A 14,985-nucleotide genomic window follows, 5' to 3' on the forward strand; every position below is an offset into this window, starting at 1 on the left:
AAGTCTGCATTTGATCTGCATTTAGCACCAAAGCCCAAACTCTTCACATGATGTCATGCAGCTCTGCCCAAAGAATACTGGTCAAGGATGAGGGCTCATTTCTCTGACTCAAGATGCTTTCACATCATCTCTCACTGTTCATTGTGTCTGTATGTTTGAATTATTTAATTTTAATCTTTTAAAATGTTTCTTTATTTTGAGAGAGAGAGAGAGAGACAGAGACAGAGTATGAGCCAGGGAGGGGCAGAGAGAGAAAGGGAGCCACAGAATCCAAAGCAGGCTCCAGACTCCCAAGCTGTCAGCACAGAGCCCGACGCAGGGCTTGAACCCACGAACCGTGAGATCGTGACCTGAGCCAAAGGTGGATGCTAACCGACTCAGCCACCCAGGCACTTCTGTATATTTGAATTAAACAGCAGATGAGTGGTGGGAGCTGGAACTCAGTCTGGAGCCAAACTAGAGCCTGCTGCCTGCGTGGGTTCCTCTGGCTCCTCGGGAGAGATTTACTTCCTGCCTCTTACTGTCACCTCCCAGGGGAAAGGGGGCTATGGTCAGAAGGTTGCCTTTTCCCCAGCACCCAGACCTAGCTTTAGCTGACCTCAATGATAGGTTTCCTGGTAGTGTTGTCAGGCACACCTATAAATCACCTGGATCCTCATCTACAATCTTTTATGATGCTAAGCCCCACATCAAAATTAAAGGAAACCCTATTGACAATTATAAAATACTAAATATAGCTTAGTACATTTAAAAATGAACAATAGTAAAAGCCTTGAAAATTTTTTCTTTGATGTGAATGGAGTCTCTGGCATTTGGAAATACAATAAGATGAATTAATTGCTACTCATTACATGGCAAGTCGGGAGAAGTATGAATGTGCCTTCCCCCCCTGGCATTAGCTGTTGCCTGACCGAAATAGCCCCCTTTTGTATTTACTCCTGCTTTCTCTAATAATAAGTAAATTAGGGATCATGGCTAGAAAAATTCAAGTGCCCTCCATCTTTTCTCCCAAACCATCCTACACATTTGCGATGTTTTATGTACTCAGGGGCTAGCGCTAATAATCACAGAGGTCATGTGAATCCACATAGTGCAAGGTGAAAGCAACATCTGCAAAATGACTTTTTAGGAGAGCATCCTGTGTTTTGTCTTTTCCTGAAAAAAGTGGTTTTGCAAGCAAATTGCTATCTTTCCTCTCCTGTACTGTATTTTTGTATTGCTGGGAAAAGTGCACTTGGGGAAAAACATTTAAGAGCTATCCAGAGATTTTGAGTCCGTGGTCTTTTTTTCCAACGTTGCCTATTTTTCCTGGTGTATCAGTGGACTTCCTTACGAATAAAGTAGATTGGAGTCTTTAAGTTTTAAATTGACAGCCCCTGAACAAACTGGAGTATATTGATTTAGTATGCTGTTCATTAAAATGCCATATATAACAGCTATAATATTATACTTGCAAGCTTGTGAACTTTATATTATCTTTAACGTTGTTGATGGCTAGTGCTGGAAAACAATAAGAGAATTGATTCCTCAGAGTAATCAAAAGCCAAGGAAGCAGAGGAAAGTGGGAATAAGACTCCCATACTGTCTGGAGACTGATTCATCACATGTCCTGGAGTCTGAAGAGTGCACTGCTTCAGCCATGTGCATTTGTGACACTGGCCACCTTCCTGTCACGTATATTACACTGTAGACACTTTCCAAACATCGTGCACATTTAAACCATAACGAGGAGGCAGTCTGTGGAACCCAGAGGTATAGCAGCAGCCTTGCTCTGCTTCATGAAATATGAAAGCCTGTTTACTAAGTGGCAATAACAGTTTGGAAGGCTTCAGGCTGAGGAGTTTATGCATGACACAGCCTGCTGGACCCCGTGTGGCTGAGGCAGGGAAGGCCATTGACAGCATGGCGTGCCAGAAATTGGACAAGGAAGAAAGTCGAGTGGGTTCTGAGACCTGCATCCCTCGGCACAGTGCTGTGTCTGACCTCATTCTTCGGACAGACGGGCCATTTGTTCTTAAAGCCCCCGTGTTTCCTGCTCCATAAATATTTTGCACATTTCAGACCATGGGCTTGAGTTAGGATTCAGTTGGAAAAGGAGATTTGCCTTTTATTCTCCATTCCCCAAATATTCAGCTTTTTTGTGGCCTCATTCTTCGTAATCTTAGGGATGGAGGGACTTAAAATCAGTAATGAGGCCTCGGTGTGAAGTTGTCCAGGCTTTTTGCTAGGACACGGTGTTCTTGTTCATGCAAGGTCACGTATAGACACGCACACACTCAGAGTATTTCCCGTCCTGTAAGACATCACAGACCGCAACTTGATATTGACTTAGTAACAGTTTTTCACGATAAAACAGGGTGCTTGTCCTTTGTAAATCTCATCCACATTTCAGAAATGTTGGTGTGAAAACATCTTAGAATAAAAGTATTCTGATGTACAAGTGTAACGTATATTTTTGAACTTACTTAAGCGTCAGTTATTTGGGTAGATTAACAACCGCCCTGCCCCCTTTATTCTGGGGTGAGTGGTAAGGATGGAGTGGGACGCCCCAAAAGTCCAGGATATTAGACCAGAGTGACACAGAGAAGCAATTTACTCAGGTCTGACACTTAGAGTTATAATTTCTTCCAAGCCAGGCTTGTATCTCTAGGCTGCAAATGACAATTTAGAGTCCCTTCCATTGAAATCTCTCAGCTTGGCATCATTCCGTACTCCCATTTCAGATTAAGTGGGTCAATAGCCAGGCTGTCGGTTCTGATTTCAGGATCTTGCTTGCCGTGCTTTTTATCTGCAGGGTTGCTTTAGATTTTAAATAATAAAATTTAATCCTTTTAATTTTCAAATATATATCATAGATAAACGGGGAGATGTTCTAAAATTAGATGAGTAGGTAGAGTGTCTCCACTTCAAAAGGTAGGAAATCAGAGGTATAGACATTTTAGTCCATTTGCAGAAAATTGCCTATTCTCAAATAGCTAGGTCAAGTGCAGAAAGAACCTCTACTTGAGATAAAATTTCCTCTCCACGCTTGGCTTTCTCTCTGTTAGGATAGGTGGCCAGGAGCTGCCCAAATTTTAACATCTTACTGTCTTTTTGCCGGTGGTTTCCGGCTGTGTGTGTTAAGACGTATTTGCTTATAAATGGAACTCACACTCATCGCCACAAATACTTTTGGAGCCAGAAAGGCTTTAGAGAATAAAGTACAACTCTGTTTCATAGATGAAGAAAATTAGAGCATTCAATGACTTGCCCAAGGTAACGCAACCCACTACCGTCACGCCGAGGCAGGTTCAAGCCAGCCTGGAGAGGCTCCTATTACTGGCACGGAACAACTTGGTGAGCTAGGAACCACTGATTTGCTCTCCTGCTTCCGGACGTGTGTCCCATTCAGGCACGTCCTGGAACGCTGGGCAGTAAGAGTCCAACCTTACTATGTTTAGCAAAAGGAAACGGCCATGTTCCGAAGCTGTGTGACATACAAAAGCTGGTGACTTTTCTCCTTTCCTCCTTGACTGATTTCCTTTAAAAAAAAAAAAAAAAAAAAAGCATCAAACTTTCATGAGCTTTTCGAAGAACTTTTCAGTCAGCGCAGCACACGGGAACATCTCCAGCACCTCTAGTAGAATAAAAATGGGCCATGGAGATGTGGGGGAGTCCTTTCTCTTTGGACCTGGACTTTTAATTCTTGAGTCCTTCCATCCACCCGAGCGTGTGCAAACACACTGTATCTGGGTGTGCCAAATCACCCCCGTCATCAGCATTTCATCGACAGGGGACTCTCAGGTCTGAAAGGGGCCCATGACGTGCATTTGAAATTAAAAAAAAAAAAATTGTTTGAAGTTTTTATTTATTTTGAGAGAGAGAAAAAGTTTTTATTTATTTTTGAGGGAGGGAGAGAGAATCCCAAACCAGCTCCGTGCTGTCAGCACTGAGCCCGATTCGGGGCTCGAACTCGGGAACCTTGAGATCATGACCTGAGCCAAAGTCAAGAGTCGGACGCTTAGCCAGCCGAGCCCCGCAGGCGCGAGGATGGTGCTTTTGGGATAGAGCCAAGCCCACAGATCTTTTGTAGTAATTCCTCAGAATTTGCATCAGCCAGGCCTGCGAGAAGTCTGGGCTGCGCTGTCCCAGCTCCCCTAGCCTGGGCCCCAGAGAAGCTGTGAGGCTTGTTCCTCTCAGTGGAAGGCGCCTGTGGTGAGACCTGTGGCATTACTTCAGTTCAGAAATCACCTTGAGAGGTGTTCGTAACCTCTCATTAGGGGCTAGGTGGCTTCGGGGCTGGAGTACAAAGTGATGGGCCCAGAAGAAAACTGATGTGTTTGTATTCATGTCAGGGCACTTCTGACGGAGATGGGCTGTAGTGTGACTAGAGCCGGGTTTTCTGTTCACACATGTGGATCACCTTCTGCGGGGATGATGAGGGGGCAGGTGGCAGGTGAAACCACGGGACCAGCTAGGTAGGAACAGATGGACTGGAGCTGGGATCTGTGTGTGTGTCAGGCTCAGCTGGGTTTAGGGAACTTATACACCTAGTCAGTTTATTCCACCATCATCATGATTTTGTCTTTTACAAGCATCACGGTATCTGAAATGATTCAGATCTTTAAAAAAAAAAAAAAGAGAGAGAGAAGGAGAAGGAAGGAAGCAAAAATGTTGACCGAGAAAGCTAGCTTTAGGTAGAGCCTTCAGCAAATTAGCAAATGGAGGCTCAGCTCAAAGAATGTCATCTGACCAGAGGCAGTAAAGCACCACTCTAGTCCCCCAGTGCCATTCCACTGGGGACGAGCAATCCTGCAGGCTTCCTGGGCCCTTTGTGGTGCCATTCAGCTGTAGCACGTGTCTTTCGAGATGACCATAATGACCGTGTGCCAGCCAAAAAGCTGCAACATGAGGCTCCTTACTTTTTCAGTTGAGAGCCAGAGAAATGTGACAAGTGTCAAATTTTATGCAAGTGTTAGGCTCTTTGTCAAGGGGCAGCATAAGCTTTTTGCAAATTCACGCCGTGTTCTGGCAATTACGGGGCAGAGTGATGTCTGTCTATACCTCGGGAGCACCTAATTTGATCTTTCTTAGAAGCCCCTAGTAGTTATTTTGTAGGCTTTGGGGGGCTTTTTGTTTCTGGTTTTTGCTTGTTCGTGTTTAAATTTCTCCTTTTGGCTTTGCCTTTGGCACCTCCGCATGCTTCTGTGTCACCTCTGGGTAAATCTGTACACATTGAAGCCAAGTCAGGGCTGTTTCAGCCTGCAGTTCCCCTTGACCTTCACTCACTGGCTGACTCTAAACGGCAGCCGTGGTGGGTGCTGTCTTTACTTTACTGTCCCCATTTTGTTTCTGCTCTGATGGAGTCTGGGCCTGGTATAGATTGTATAGACCTTCTGTTAGCAGCCGGGAGGAACCTTGACTTGTTTCCCAAGCATGAAGCCTGTACCGTCAGGACCTGCCTGACCGTTTCTCCATCTGTACTGGGGAAGCCACAGAACCAGCTCGAAGGGGGTTGGGAGTAGTTTCTGAAAGGTTGGAATGGTTGGTAATCGCCCTTCTAGTTATCTGGGTCAGACATCCCTCCTAAAATGTGAAAAAAGACCCACACTCCTATGCATTTTATTGTACCCGATATTTTGTGTTTGTATAAGTATATATGTATTTTTTTAAGTGAAGAAGAAAAATGCCCCTGCTTTTGTCCGCAATTCTTTTAACAAATTGTTTATTGTTGTATCCAGGTAACAAGCATGGTAAGTATTTTCACCACATTGAGTATTCTGTATTTTAGCTGTGCTTGGCAGACTTTTTGGCTAGCTTTTGTGTTATCAGCCTTGGCTTTTCTAGAAGTGACCCATCAGGGAAGGGAGAAACCACTTACCCGGTAGCAGCCCCTGCGTTCTCGGCTGTAGAGAGAACCTGTGTGGCCTTAGCCCCATGGTGGGGATACCTGAGAAAGCATGCACCCCGCCAGCATGCTGCTTGGCCCCGTCCTGGCCCCCTGCCCGCCCTGCTGCCTCCCGACCTCCCCTCACCAGGTGTCTGCTACGGCTTCTGGGCCTCGCATGACTCCAGCAGCCCCTGGGAGTGCGGCCCTGTGACTGTGCACACCGATGGGGCCTGCCCGCACCTTGTGGATGGTCCTACCCCAGATCCACAGCCACCCCTCTTTACGCCCCCTTCTCCCATCCGTATGCTTAAAAGCAAGGCCTCCCCCCCCCCCTCCCCCCCCCCCCGCCCCTTGCCTTGAATGTGTTAAGTAATTGGAGAAATCTCCCTTTGGAAGCTGGAAAAATAAATACGCTGTCCACTCTTCTCAGAGGCTTCCCATTCTGTTGAAAAACAGATTTAAAAATTTTTTTTTTTTTTTTTTTTTATAAAACCTTGCCACTGGGTAGTCTCAGTAAAGGTTCAGAGTTAACGGTAGGTCGAGTGTGTTTTAGCCTTCTGGCTGTGTTTATTTATCCGTGCATGTTTGCTTCTCCGGCCTCTCTTGTGGCTCTGTATTTAGTCCATGTGCTCGTGGCTGTGCCTGTGGAAGCTGCCTGGTAGCCCTGTGTTCTGTATTAAGTCTGTGTGTCACTGTCACCTTCAAGGATCAGACTGCCAAGGATAAGGCCCTGCAGCACATGGCCGCCATGTCGTCAGCACAGATTGTCTCGGCCACCGCCATTCACAACAAGCTGGGGCTGCCTGGGATTCCACGCCCCGCCTTCCCGGGGGCGCCGGGGGTAAGTCACAAGCTGGTCCTGTAGTGGTGGCCCCCAGGGGTGAGGGGCCGGGCGTGAAGCCATCCACCTGGCGCTTGTTCTTGGCTCCCGTGTAGGGGAGGGAGGGACTACCTGTGGCCAGCTGATGCTGCTGGGGGCAAAGTGGTAAAAGGGAGGGAAGGAGCGGGAGAGAGAAGGAGGGAGGGGGCCTGGAGAGAAAGGAAGAGGAAGGCATCCTTGGTCCCTGCAGACGTGGGATTAAGTATTACTTTGCCAGTGCCCTTCTGGGTTGTGACCTGCTGCTTCTGCTTTTTTTCCTGGCCCTTCGTCTCTTTTCCTGTGTCCTCGGGGTCACTTTAAGGGAACTAAGCCCTAAAGGGACAAAGTATTCTGTTACCGTTTTCCTTTTGCACCTACCAAGGGCTGAGAAGTTGAACGTTTGTTACAATCCCATTAATCTTTGAAATCATCTTTAGCGGTTCTAGTTATTGTTGCCGTTTTGCAGACGAGGTTACGGAGTAACAAGAGTTTGGGAAATTTGATCACAGTCCCATAGATAGTGACCTCAGGACTCAAACCCCGAGCCTTATGCCTCCCTTTGCAACTCCTTTTAACAGGCCGCCTCTCCAGCAGGGGCCGGCAGGCACCAGAAGCCTCAGGGAAGCTTACAGCAAAGGAGGTGTCCGCATTGCTTCTCGGAGCTTTTGGCCTCTTGCTCAGAGCTTTGTCCTCTCCCAGCGGTGCTGTGAGCTGTGGAGACAGAACGTCACACAGGGAGGGTTTAAGAATGGAGGAAGAGGGGCGCCTGGGTGGCTCAGTTGGTTAAGTGTCCGACTTCGGCTCAGGTCATGATCTCGCGGTCCGTGAGTTCAAGCCCCGCGTCAGGCTCTGTGCTGATGGCTCAGAGCCTGGAGCCTGTTTCAGATTCTGTGTCTCCCTCTCTCTCTGACCCTCTCCGGTTCATGCTCTGTCTCTTTCTGTCTCAAAAATAAATAAACGTTAAAAAAAAAATTTAAAAAAAGAATGGAGGAAGAGAAGGGGAGGGGGAAGGGGGGTGAGGGGTGTGCCTGGATAAAGCAGTCAGACAGAACATCTGTGAGCCCACCTGTAATGTGCCCAGATCTCTGTTAGGTGTCAGGGGAACATGGAGAAGCTGCTGCCTGGTCCCTGCCCTCAGGGCACTGATCTGGAGGAGGAGCTCCAGGGAGCCCTGGGCTGCCAGACCAAGGATGCCACTGCCATCGTGTGCACATCGGTGACCACATCTACGTCGAGAGAGGGTCACCGTGCAGCTGATGGAGGGTCTGAACCCACTGTCTTTAGCAGGGGTTGCAGCGTGTAGGCATCCCGAACAGTGCTTCGATGTGAACTCCTAATTCTGACACCTCTTGCGTTTTGCCTTCTAGTTCTGGCCAGGAATGATACAAACAGGGCAGCCGGGATCCTCACAAGAGTAAGTGCAAGGAGGGGCTTCTCAGTGACGGCAAGGGTCTAGTCACAGCCCAACCCCGGGTGGCATTTCTCTAGGATGACTCTGCCTCGGGGCTTGCGGGAGAAAGGAGATTTAACCTGAGATCGCCAGAGTCATCTCCCATTATCCACCGAGGCCAGTAGCAGCAAAGAGACTGCTTAAGTCCAGCTCACAGCCACCTTAAGTATTAGTGTCCAGCGGGAGACAGGGAGAGAGGCCCCGTCCCTTCATGGCTTTGGAGGGCAGAGCCCGGGATCTTCCTGAGAAGTGCCTTCCTGAGAGAGGACGGTGGAGGCGATCCTATAGCCCAGCCCATCCTGGCTTTCCCGGTGGTAAGGGCAGCTAAGAGACCATCCTGCTTGAAGCGGGCCTTGTAAACTGGAAGCCGAGGGTGGTCTGGAGATAAAAACAGAAAGGAAATCCTGCCCACCTGTTCTCAAAAGAACTTGAGCTGTTTGGCCAAGAGAAGGAGCCTGAAGCACGTCCCAAACCTTGCCTGGGAGTGGTGACCCCTGACCTGGGTCGTGGCAGGGACGAGAAGAGAGGGTCCAGTAGATGTCACAGCATACGGGAATCGTGCTGGGGTCTCTCCAGCTTGTCCCACTGAAGCGGTGTGAGGCTTGATGGTTGGGTCCCCAGCACCATGCTGGCCCGTCTCAATCAGAGGGAGTCACTGTCTCTGTCTTGGCAGAGCTCTGCCTGGGCTGTGCTACCACCTGCAAGCAGGGAACCTTAATTGGGGGGGTGTGGGGGTGGCAGGTTGGGCCCCAGCACTGGGAGGCCAAGGCAAGACCTGGGGAGTAGAGTAGCCACTGCTATAGTCTCGATTTATGACTCTGTCCACCCCTCCGCCCCCAGCGTCAAGCCCTTCGTGCAGCAGGCCTACCCCATCCAGCCAGCGGTCACAGCCCCCATTCCAGGTGAGTCTCCCAGTGGCTCCCTCGTGGAGAGTGTCCCACACAGCTGGCAGCCAGCCCGTCACACTGTGTTCCACGGCAGTGCAACCCCCACCCCCACCCCCACCCTGTAGGTTCGTGGGTGCCCCTCCCTCACCCCTACTTTCCTTAAGGCTGGAAGTCAGGAGGGTCATGGATGTGTCCAGTGCCCCCAGTCTCCGCCCAGGAGCTCTTCAGATGGGTTTTTACAGAAAAGGAAAGCCAGGCACTTCTGGCTGGCTCAGTCAGTAGAGCATGTGACTCTTGATCTTGGGGTCATGAGTTCAAGTCCCACACTGGGCAGAGAATTTACTTAACAAAAAGAAAGGGAGGAAGATTTAGATATGTCAATTATATCTCAATTGCAAAGTGGGAAGAAAAAAAAAGAAAGAAAAGGGAAGCCCATCACTTTCGCCAAGACCCTGGGTCACCCTTGGAAGGGGAAGTTGTGGTGGTTCCTTCCTCATCATAAATAGGCTGGATTGGGCAGTCCACGTCTTGAGAGCAGATAGGGTTTATTTACCCTTCCTTATGTCAGTAGGTTTCAGTTCCTTGCACCCTTTCTTTAACGAAGAGTTTCCAGGGAAGCCTTGACCAGGAAACCCAAATCTCGCCCGCGTACCTGCCCCATCCCCCACCTGTGCGCCTGGAGTCACTTAGCTGAACTATCCCCAGATGGGATGTGTGTTCATGTGTTACCCTCTTTTCTGACGCCATGGAACATTCTGAGAGAGAGAGAGAGAGAATTCTGTAGTGCTCATGACCACAGTCTTAGGAAAAGAGATTGGGGGTTGGGGGGCGCCTGGGTGGCTCAGTTGGTTAAGCGTCCGACTCTTGATCTTGGCTCAGGTCATGATCTCCTTGTTCATGAGACTGAGTCCTGTGTCGGGAGGCTTCTGTCCACACCTGCTTGGGATTCTCTTTCTCCCTCTCTCTCTGCCTTGTGCTGTAAATAAATAAATAAATAAATAAATAAATAAGGGAGAGAGGAAGGAAGAAAGGAGGACAGGAGAGAGGGAAGGAAGGACGGATGGAAGGAAGGAAGGAGGGAGAGAGGGAAGGAAGGAGGGAGGGAAGGAAGGAAGGAAGGAAGGAGGGAGGGAGAGAAGGAAGGAGGGAGGGAGAGAGGGAAGGAAGGAGGGAGGGAGGGAGAGAAGGAAGGAGGGAAGGAAGGAAGGAAGGAGGGAGGGAGAGAAGGAAGGAAGGAAGGAAGGAAGGAGGGAGGGAAGGAGAGAAGGAAGGAGGGAGGGAGAGAAGGAAGGAAGGAGGGAGGGAGGGAGAGAAGGAAGGAGGGAAGGAAGGAAGGAAGGAGGGAGGGAGAGAAGGAAGGAAGGAGGGAGGGAGAGAAGGAAGGAAGGGAGGGAGGGAGGGAGGGAGGGAGGGAGGGAGGGAAGGAGGGAGATGAGCCAACACAAGAAGTGCCCGGTAGTCCCAGTGTCTCAGAGGATCTTTGCAGGATTCACCTGGGCTCTTTCAGCCTCTCTGGTCTTGGTCCCCAGCTGGGCCCCTTATCCAGGGTGAGGTGTCTTCCAACCCTTAAACTGGGCTGAAGTTGGCCTTGAGAGGAGCCACATGACCATTGTGCCTCCGGGGTCCTTGGCCAGAACCCCACCACCGCCTGACTTAATTCTACCCCTGGACTCTGGCGGAGGGGGACGAGGCTCACAGCCTCCTTTAGAGGTGACGATTGGTCTTTCAGGTTTTGAGCCTGCGTCAGCCCCAGCTCCCTCAGTCCCAGCCTGGCAGGGCCGCTCCATCGGCACAACCAAACTTCGCCTGGTGGAATTCTCAGCCTTCCTCGAACAGCAGCGAGACCCAGACTCGGTGAGTGTACTGCGAGGTGTGCCTTGAATCCCATCCCGTTCACCTTCCCCCGCCTCTGCCTTCCTTCTCCTTTCCCCCTGCCTCATGCCTGACAAACAACCTGCATGTAAATGGGCCTGCGGGAGATGAGCCAGGCCGACTTCCAATTAAGTAGAAAGGTATTTGTGTTGACAAATAGGTAGAATTTTAGAGCCAAATGCTCTGTGCCTCAAACTCCGGGGAAGGCTGGAGCTGGAAGGGAAAGGCCTTAATAGGCTCTTGTGTTTAATAAAACGTAACAGTAGGTGGCAGTTACTGAACCCTGACGTGGGGCTGGCACTGTGCAAAGCTGTTTATATACACGGTCACTTTTTATCCCCACAAAAACCCTACAAGGGCGGGTACCATCTGACAGATGAGGAAACAGAGAGATTAACTTCTCAAAAGTCACACAGGTAGTACCTGTTAGATGCGAGCTTCCAATTCCTGTCTTTAAAACTCAAGCCTAAGCATTTAGCTTAGTTATTCTATACTGTCTTTGCTTGTTTTCTCAAGATAGCAAGTGGTTCTCTTCTTAAGGAGAAGTAACAAGATGGTATTTTAGCAGTTTGATACAGAACGCGTTGCATTATAATATAAATACCAGTCACAATGGCATCTGGACTCTGTGTGTCATTTTCTTCTTTTCTGTCTTCACCACCCCATCCAGCACCCGCCATACCGTTGTTTCTCAGCCTGCGCCATTATTTCCCATACATATGTGAGCCTCCCTTTCCTACCCGATGAGCCCCAGACCCTTCCTTCACTCCCACTCCTTGGCTGTGAGAATGAGCGTTGCATCTGTGTGTGGGTGAGCCCAAGGCAAAAATGCAGGAATCAGGAGGTTTGTCTTCGGGATCCTCACCAACTTCTCTCCGCACACTCTATCTCACCCTCCCCCCACCCCACCCCCAGCCCCAATCTCGGGCTCCCAACGCCCAGAGGTCCCAGGCTCCCTGTGAGTTCACCGCCTTGCTGTCATTCCCTCGTCAGCAGAAAGTATCATGGGTGAGTTCACCATCCATCGTAAATACCAGCACACTGAACGATTGGAGGTGACCTCTCCGGGGTGTTTGTACTTGAGCTCAGTGGAGAGCCTCTGATGGCGACATCAGGGAGACACCGCGAGCCATCACCAGAGTGGAGACCTAGGGGGAGCCTGTGTGTGGACCGCTGACACTTCTGTCTACGAATTGTGAACTCTGGGAGCTGGTAGTAAAATAGAGCCTGCTCCAAAACTAGGGAAAAAAATGAAGAAAGGGATGTAAAGTAAATCATTGGGCCCATTGAGGCAAGTTACTGGGGCCAGGGAGGGAAGGGCCAGCTGGATCGCTCTTCTTACGTGGCTGAGCGGTTTTATAGGAAGGGTGGTGGCGATGGCTTAAAATCTTTCTCTCTGAGAGGCACTGAGATGAACAAACATGAAGATTATCCTCCTGGTTCTTTGTTTCTTCTTCTTTCTGGAAAGTACAGGGGATTCTTTGGCCAAAGTCTGGGTTTCAGCCCAGGAATGCTTTTCACTTTGCATCACGCGTGTTTGTATGGCACCTGGTTCCTTACAGAGTACGCTGTAATCGATTATTTCATTCTGTCCCCGTAGGGCCCCATGACTAAATTGTTTGCCCTATTTTACAGACGAAGAAACCGAGGCCCAGACGATGTTAAGACAACTTAAGATGTTTAGCAAATAAGCAGAGGGATCAGGAGCCCAAATCTATTCCGTTATACTCTTTTGACTACCGTAAACCATCCCCAGTTTTGAAGTTGTCTCTCTTCAGTACACATATCTCCTGTGTGGCAAATCTCTCTCTTTGCTTGTGACCATTTTTTAAGGAACAGAACTCCAACGCACTGGGAATCAAAAGTCCCAAGATGATAGTTGTTTCCCCTGGTTAAAACACGATAGAATGTTTTATCGCAATAAAAAAAATTTTTTTTTGATGAAAATGCCTATGGCAGCCCCGTCTTGTGACTGTCCTCTCCAATCATGGACCCATTAGGGCCCGGAATCTCTAGTCTCTCTTTTTGTTGTTGTTAGTGTTGATTTGGCTTCACGTTGTGAATCCCTAGATTCCTTCAGTCCAATCTGTAAACATTTACGAGCACCTGCGCATGCATGCATAGTGTCTGCCCACGTGGGGTGTAGCATCTAATGGGGGGACACACACAAAGCACCAGCCACTCACGAAGAGGTCATTGTGAAGTATGGTGGGGTTTCAGAAGGAAGAGCATCGAATGCCGCGAGCGATTAACGGCACAGGGCAGACTCCCTTGAGGAAGTAACCTTAGGTAGAGGATTGATCTAGCCCGAGGAAGAATAAGGGAGAAGAACATTCCAGACGTGATGACTCTGAGTATATAAAGGAGTAAGTGAAAGTTGGTAAACAGTTTTGTAAAGGCAGGACCCACCACCTCCTTGGAATACAGTCCAGAGATACGTGTTTCGTACGTGTTGAGGATTACACATGATAATCCGACTGGTTCGACTGGATTTGGCCTTTTATTGATGGAGGAAAAGGTTTGGCTCTAAAGACCGGACTTTAGCACATGACTTCAGAGGCCCCGAAATAAATGCAAGGCCTGGCGTGAGTCAACACCCTTGGGCCTCTTGAGAACATAATTATATTTTAAGGGGACACGAGTTGGGGACTGAAAGAAATTGGAATTCATTCAACAGCTACGTTTGAAACACTTACTACATGCCAGCCACTGTTTCAGGTGTTAGGGATTCAACAGCAGAGGAAGCTAATCCCCATTGTCAGAGAGGCTGTGTTCTAGAGAAGACAAACCAGAAATGCACACACACACACACACACACACACACCCATGTGGAGTGATGTTGGTGCTGAAGTGAATATAACAGTCTTTCACAGTGTGAAAATTGCTCGTCCTTTAGATTAAAAAAGTATAATTTCTGAAAGTAATAATACCTCCTAATACATGTGTTGGTGTTGCTGGCTTGCGTCATGATTTTAAAAGTATGTCTGTCAGTGCCAACCAAAGCTGTATCACTGTTGTGAAATTATGTCGTTTCCTTTGTAAACACCAGTCTCACTTTTGATGTGGCTCCTCTCATTCCTGGGTTCTGGACCCTTAGTTTGCAGGGGTACACAAATGGATTTAATGTGTACAAGTGAATACACGGGGGATTGTGAATAGTAGCATATGGGTTAATTTTAGGAGAAACGTGAGGGCTTGAAGGAGGAGTCTTACCGAAGGAGGAAGCAGGGGAACCTTGGGAGAACAAGGTGACTAATTGAAATTTGGGGGGGAGAATTAACAAAACTATTTAAAGCTGAGTGAGAGGGTCTCAAGCACCAGCTTCTCAGATTACATAATGTGTACTTTATTTTGCAACTACAGAGCGCTAGGGTGCTGTTACAATGAATGTAACACTTCGGGCCCAAGGTCACACTGAAAAACGTGGAGCTTGTGGATGGTTTCTTTGGCTCTCAGACTTTCTGTGCTTCTTGGGCTTTAATTTTACTGTATTTTTGTTCCAACTCTAAGAAATTGTAAAGCCATCTAAAAGAAACTCAACTGGTATCTTTTAACAATTTGGGATGTATACAGTGTTTAGAATTTAACATTAGACATCTACACACATACAGATGTGTCCCCCCACTTCTTTCTCAGGGCTCAGCCTCCTCGGAGTCACGGGCTTATAGGCAGTGGTGACAAAAGGCAAACAAATAAATGAGTGCCCTGCGTCTTGTGTTTTTCACTAGTGATTTCTTTCATCTTTATCACAGCCCTGTGAGGTTGGTAATTCTATTCCTTTTTGTAGAAGAGGCCTGGAGAGATAGCTGGTTTAAGGGTGGCCGTGGCCAGCGTTGAACCCTGCTGGTACTGTCCCCCAGGAGGAGATGAGGCACGAACACACACTTGTGTAGCAACAGAGGCAAGAGGAGAACCTGGTTTGCCACATCCCCAGTCTAGGGCGGCCTCCCTGGTACCAGCTCTTCTGGAAAGCCACTCTTCGGCGCACTACGTGCATCACCACTGCCGCCACTGAAGACTTCTTCCTGACTGCCATCCCTGGCGATAC

General features: G+C 48.7%; 1 protein-coding gene across 9 annotated transcripts in view; it reads left to right on the top strand.

Moving 5' to 3' along the window:
* The window catches only part of TEAD1 (TEA domain transcription factor 1), a 270,542-nt gene that overhangs the window by 204,088 nt on the left and 51,469 nt on the right, over positions 1-14,985 (top strand). For 5 of the 9 annotated variants that reach the window (XM_047877731.1, XM_047877736.1, XM_047877729.1 and 2 more), the window contains 5 exons: positions 5,721-5,732; positions 6,576-6,710; positions 8,096-8,142; positions 9,019-9,080; positions 10,795-10,919. In XM_047877731.1, the coding sequence (XP_047733687.1) occupies positions 5,721-5,732; positions 6,576-6,710; positions 8,096-8,142; positions 9,019-9,080; positions 10,795-10,919 (381 nt within the window). The remainder of the gene's footprint in view (positions 1-5,720; positions 5,733-6,575; positions 6,711-8,095; positions 8,143-9,018; positions 9,081-10,794; positions 10,920-14,985) is intronic. The other 4 variants (XM_047877737.1, XM_047877730.1, XM_047877734.1 and 1 more) reach the window with 1 other exon arrangement.

This window comes from Prionailurus viverrinus, chromosome D1, assembly GCF_022837055.1.
Source record: "Prionailurus viverrinus isolate Anna chromosome D1, UM_Priviv_1.0, whole genome shotgun sequence".
NCBI lineage: Eukaryota > Metazoa > Chordata > Mammalia > Carnivora > Felidae > Prionailurus > Prionailurus viverrinus.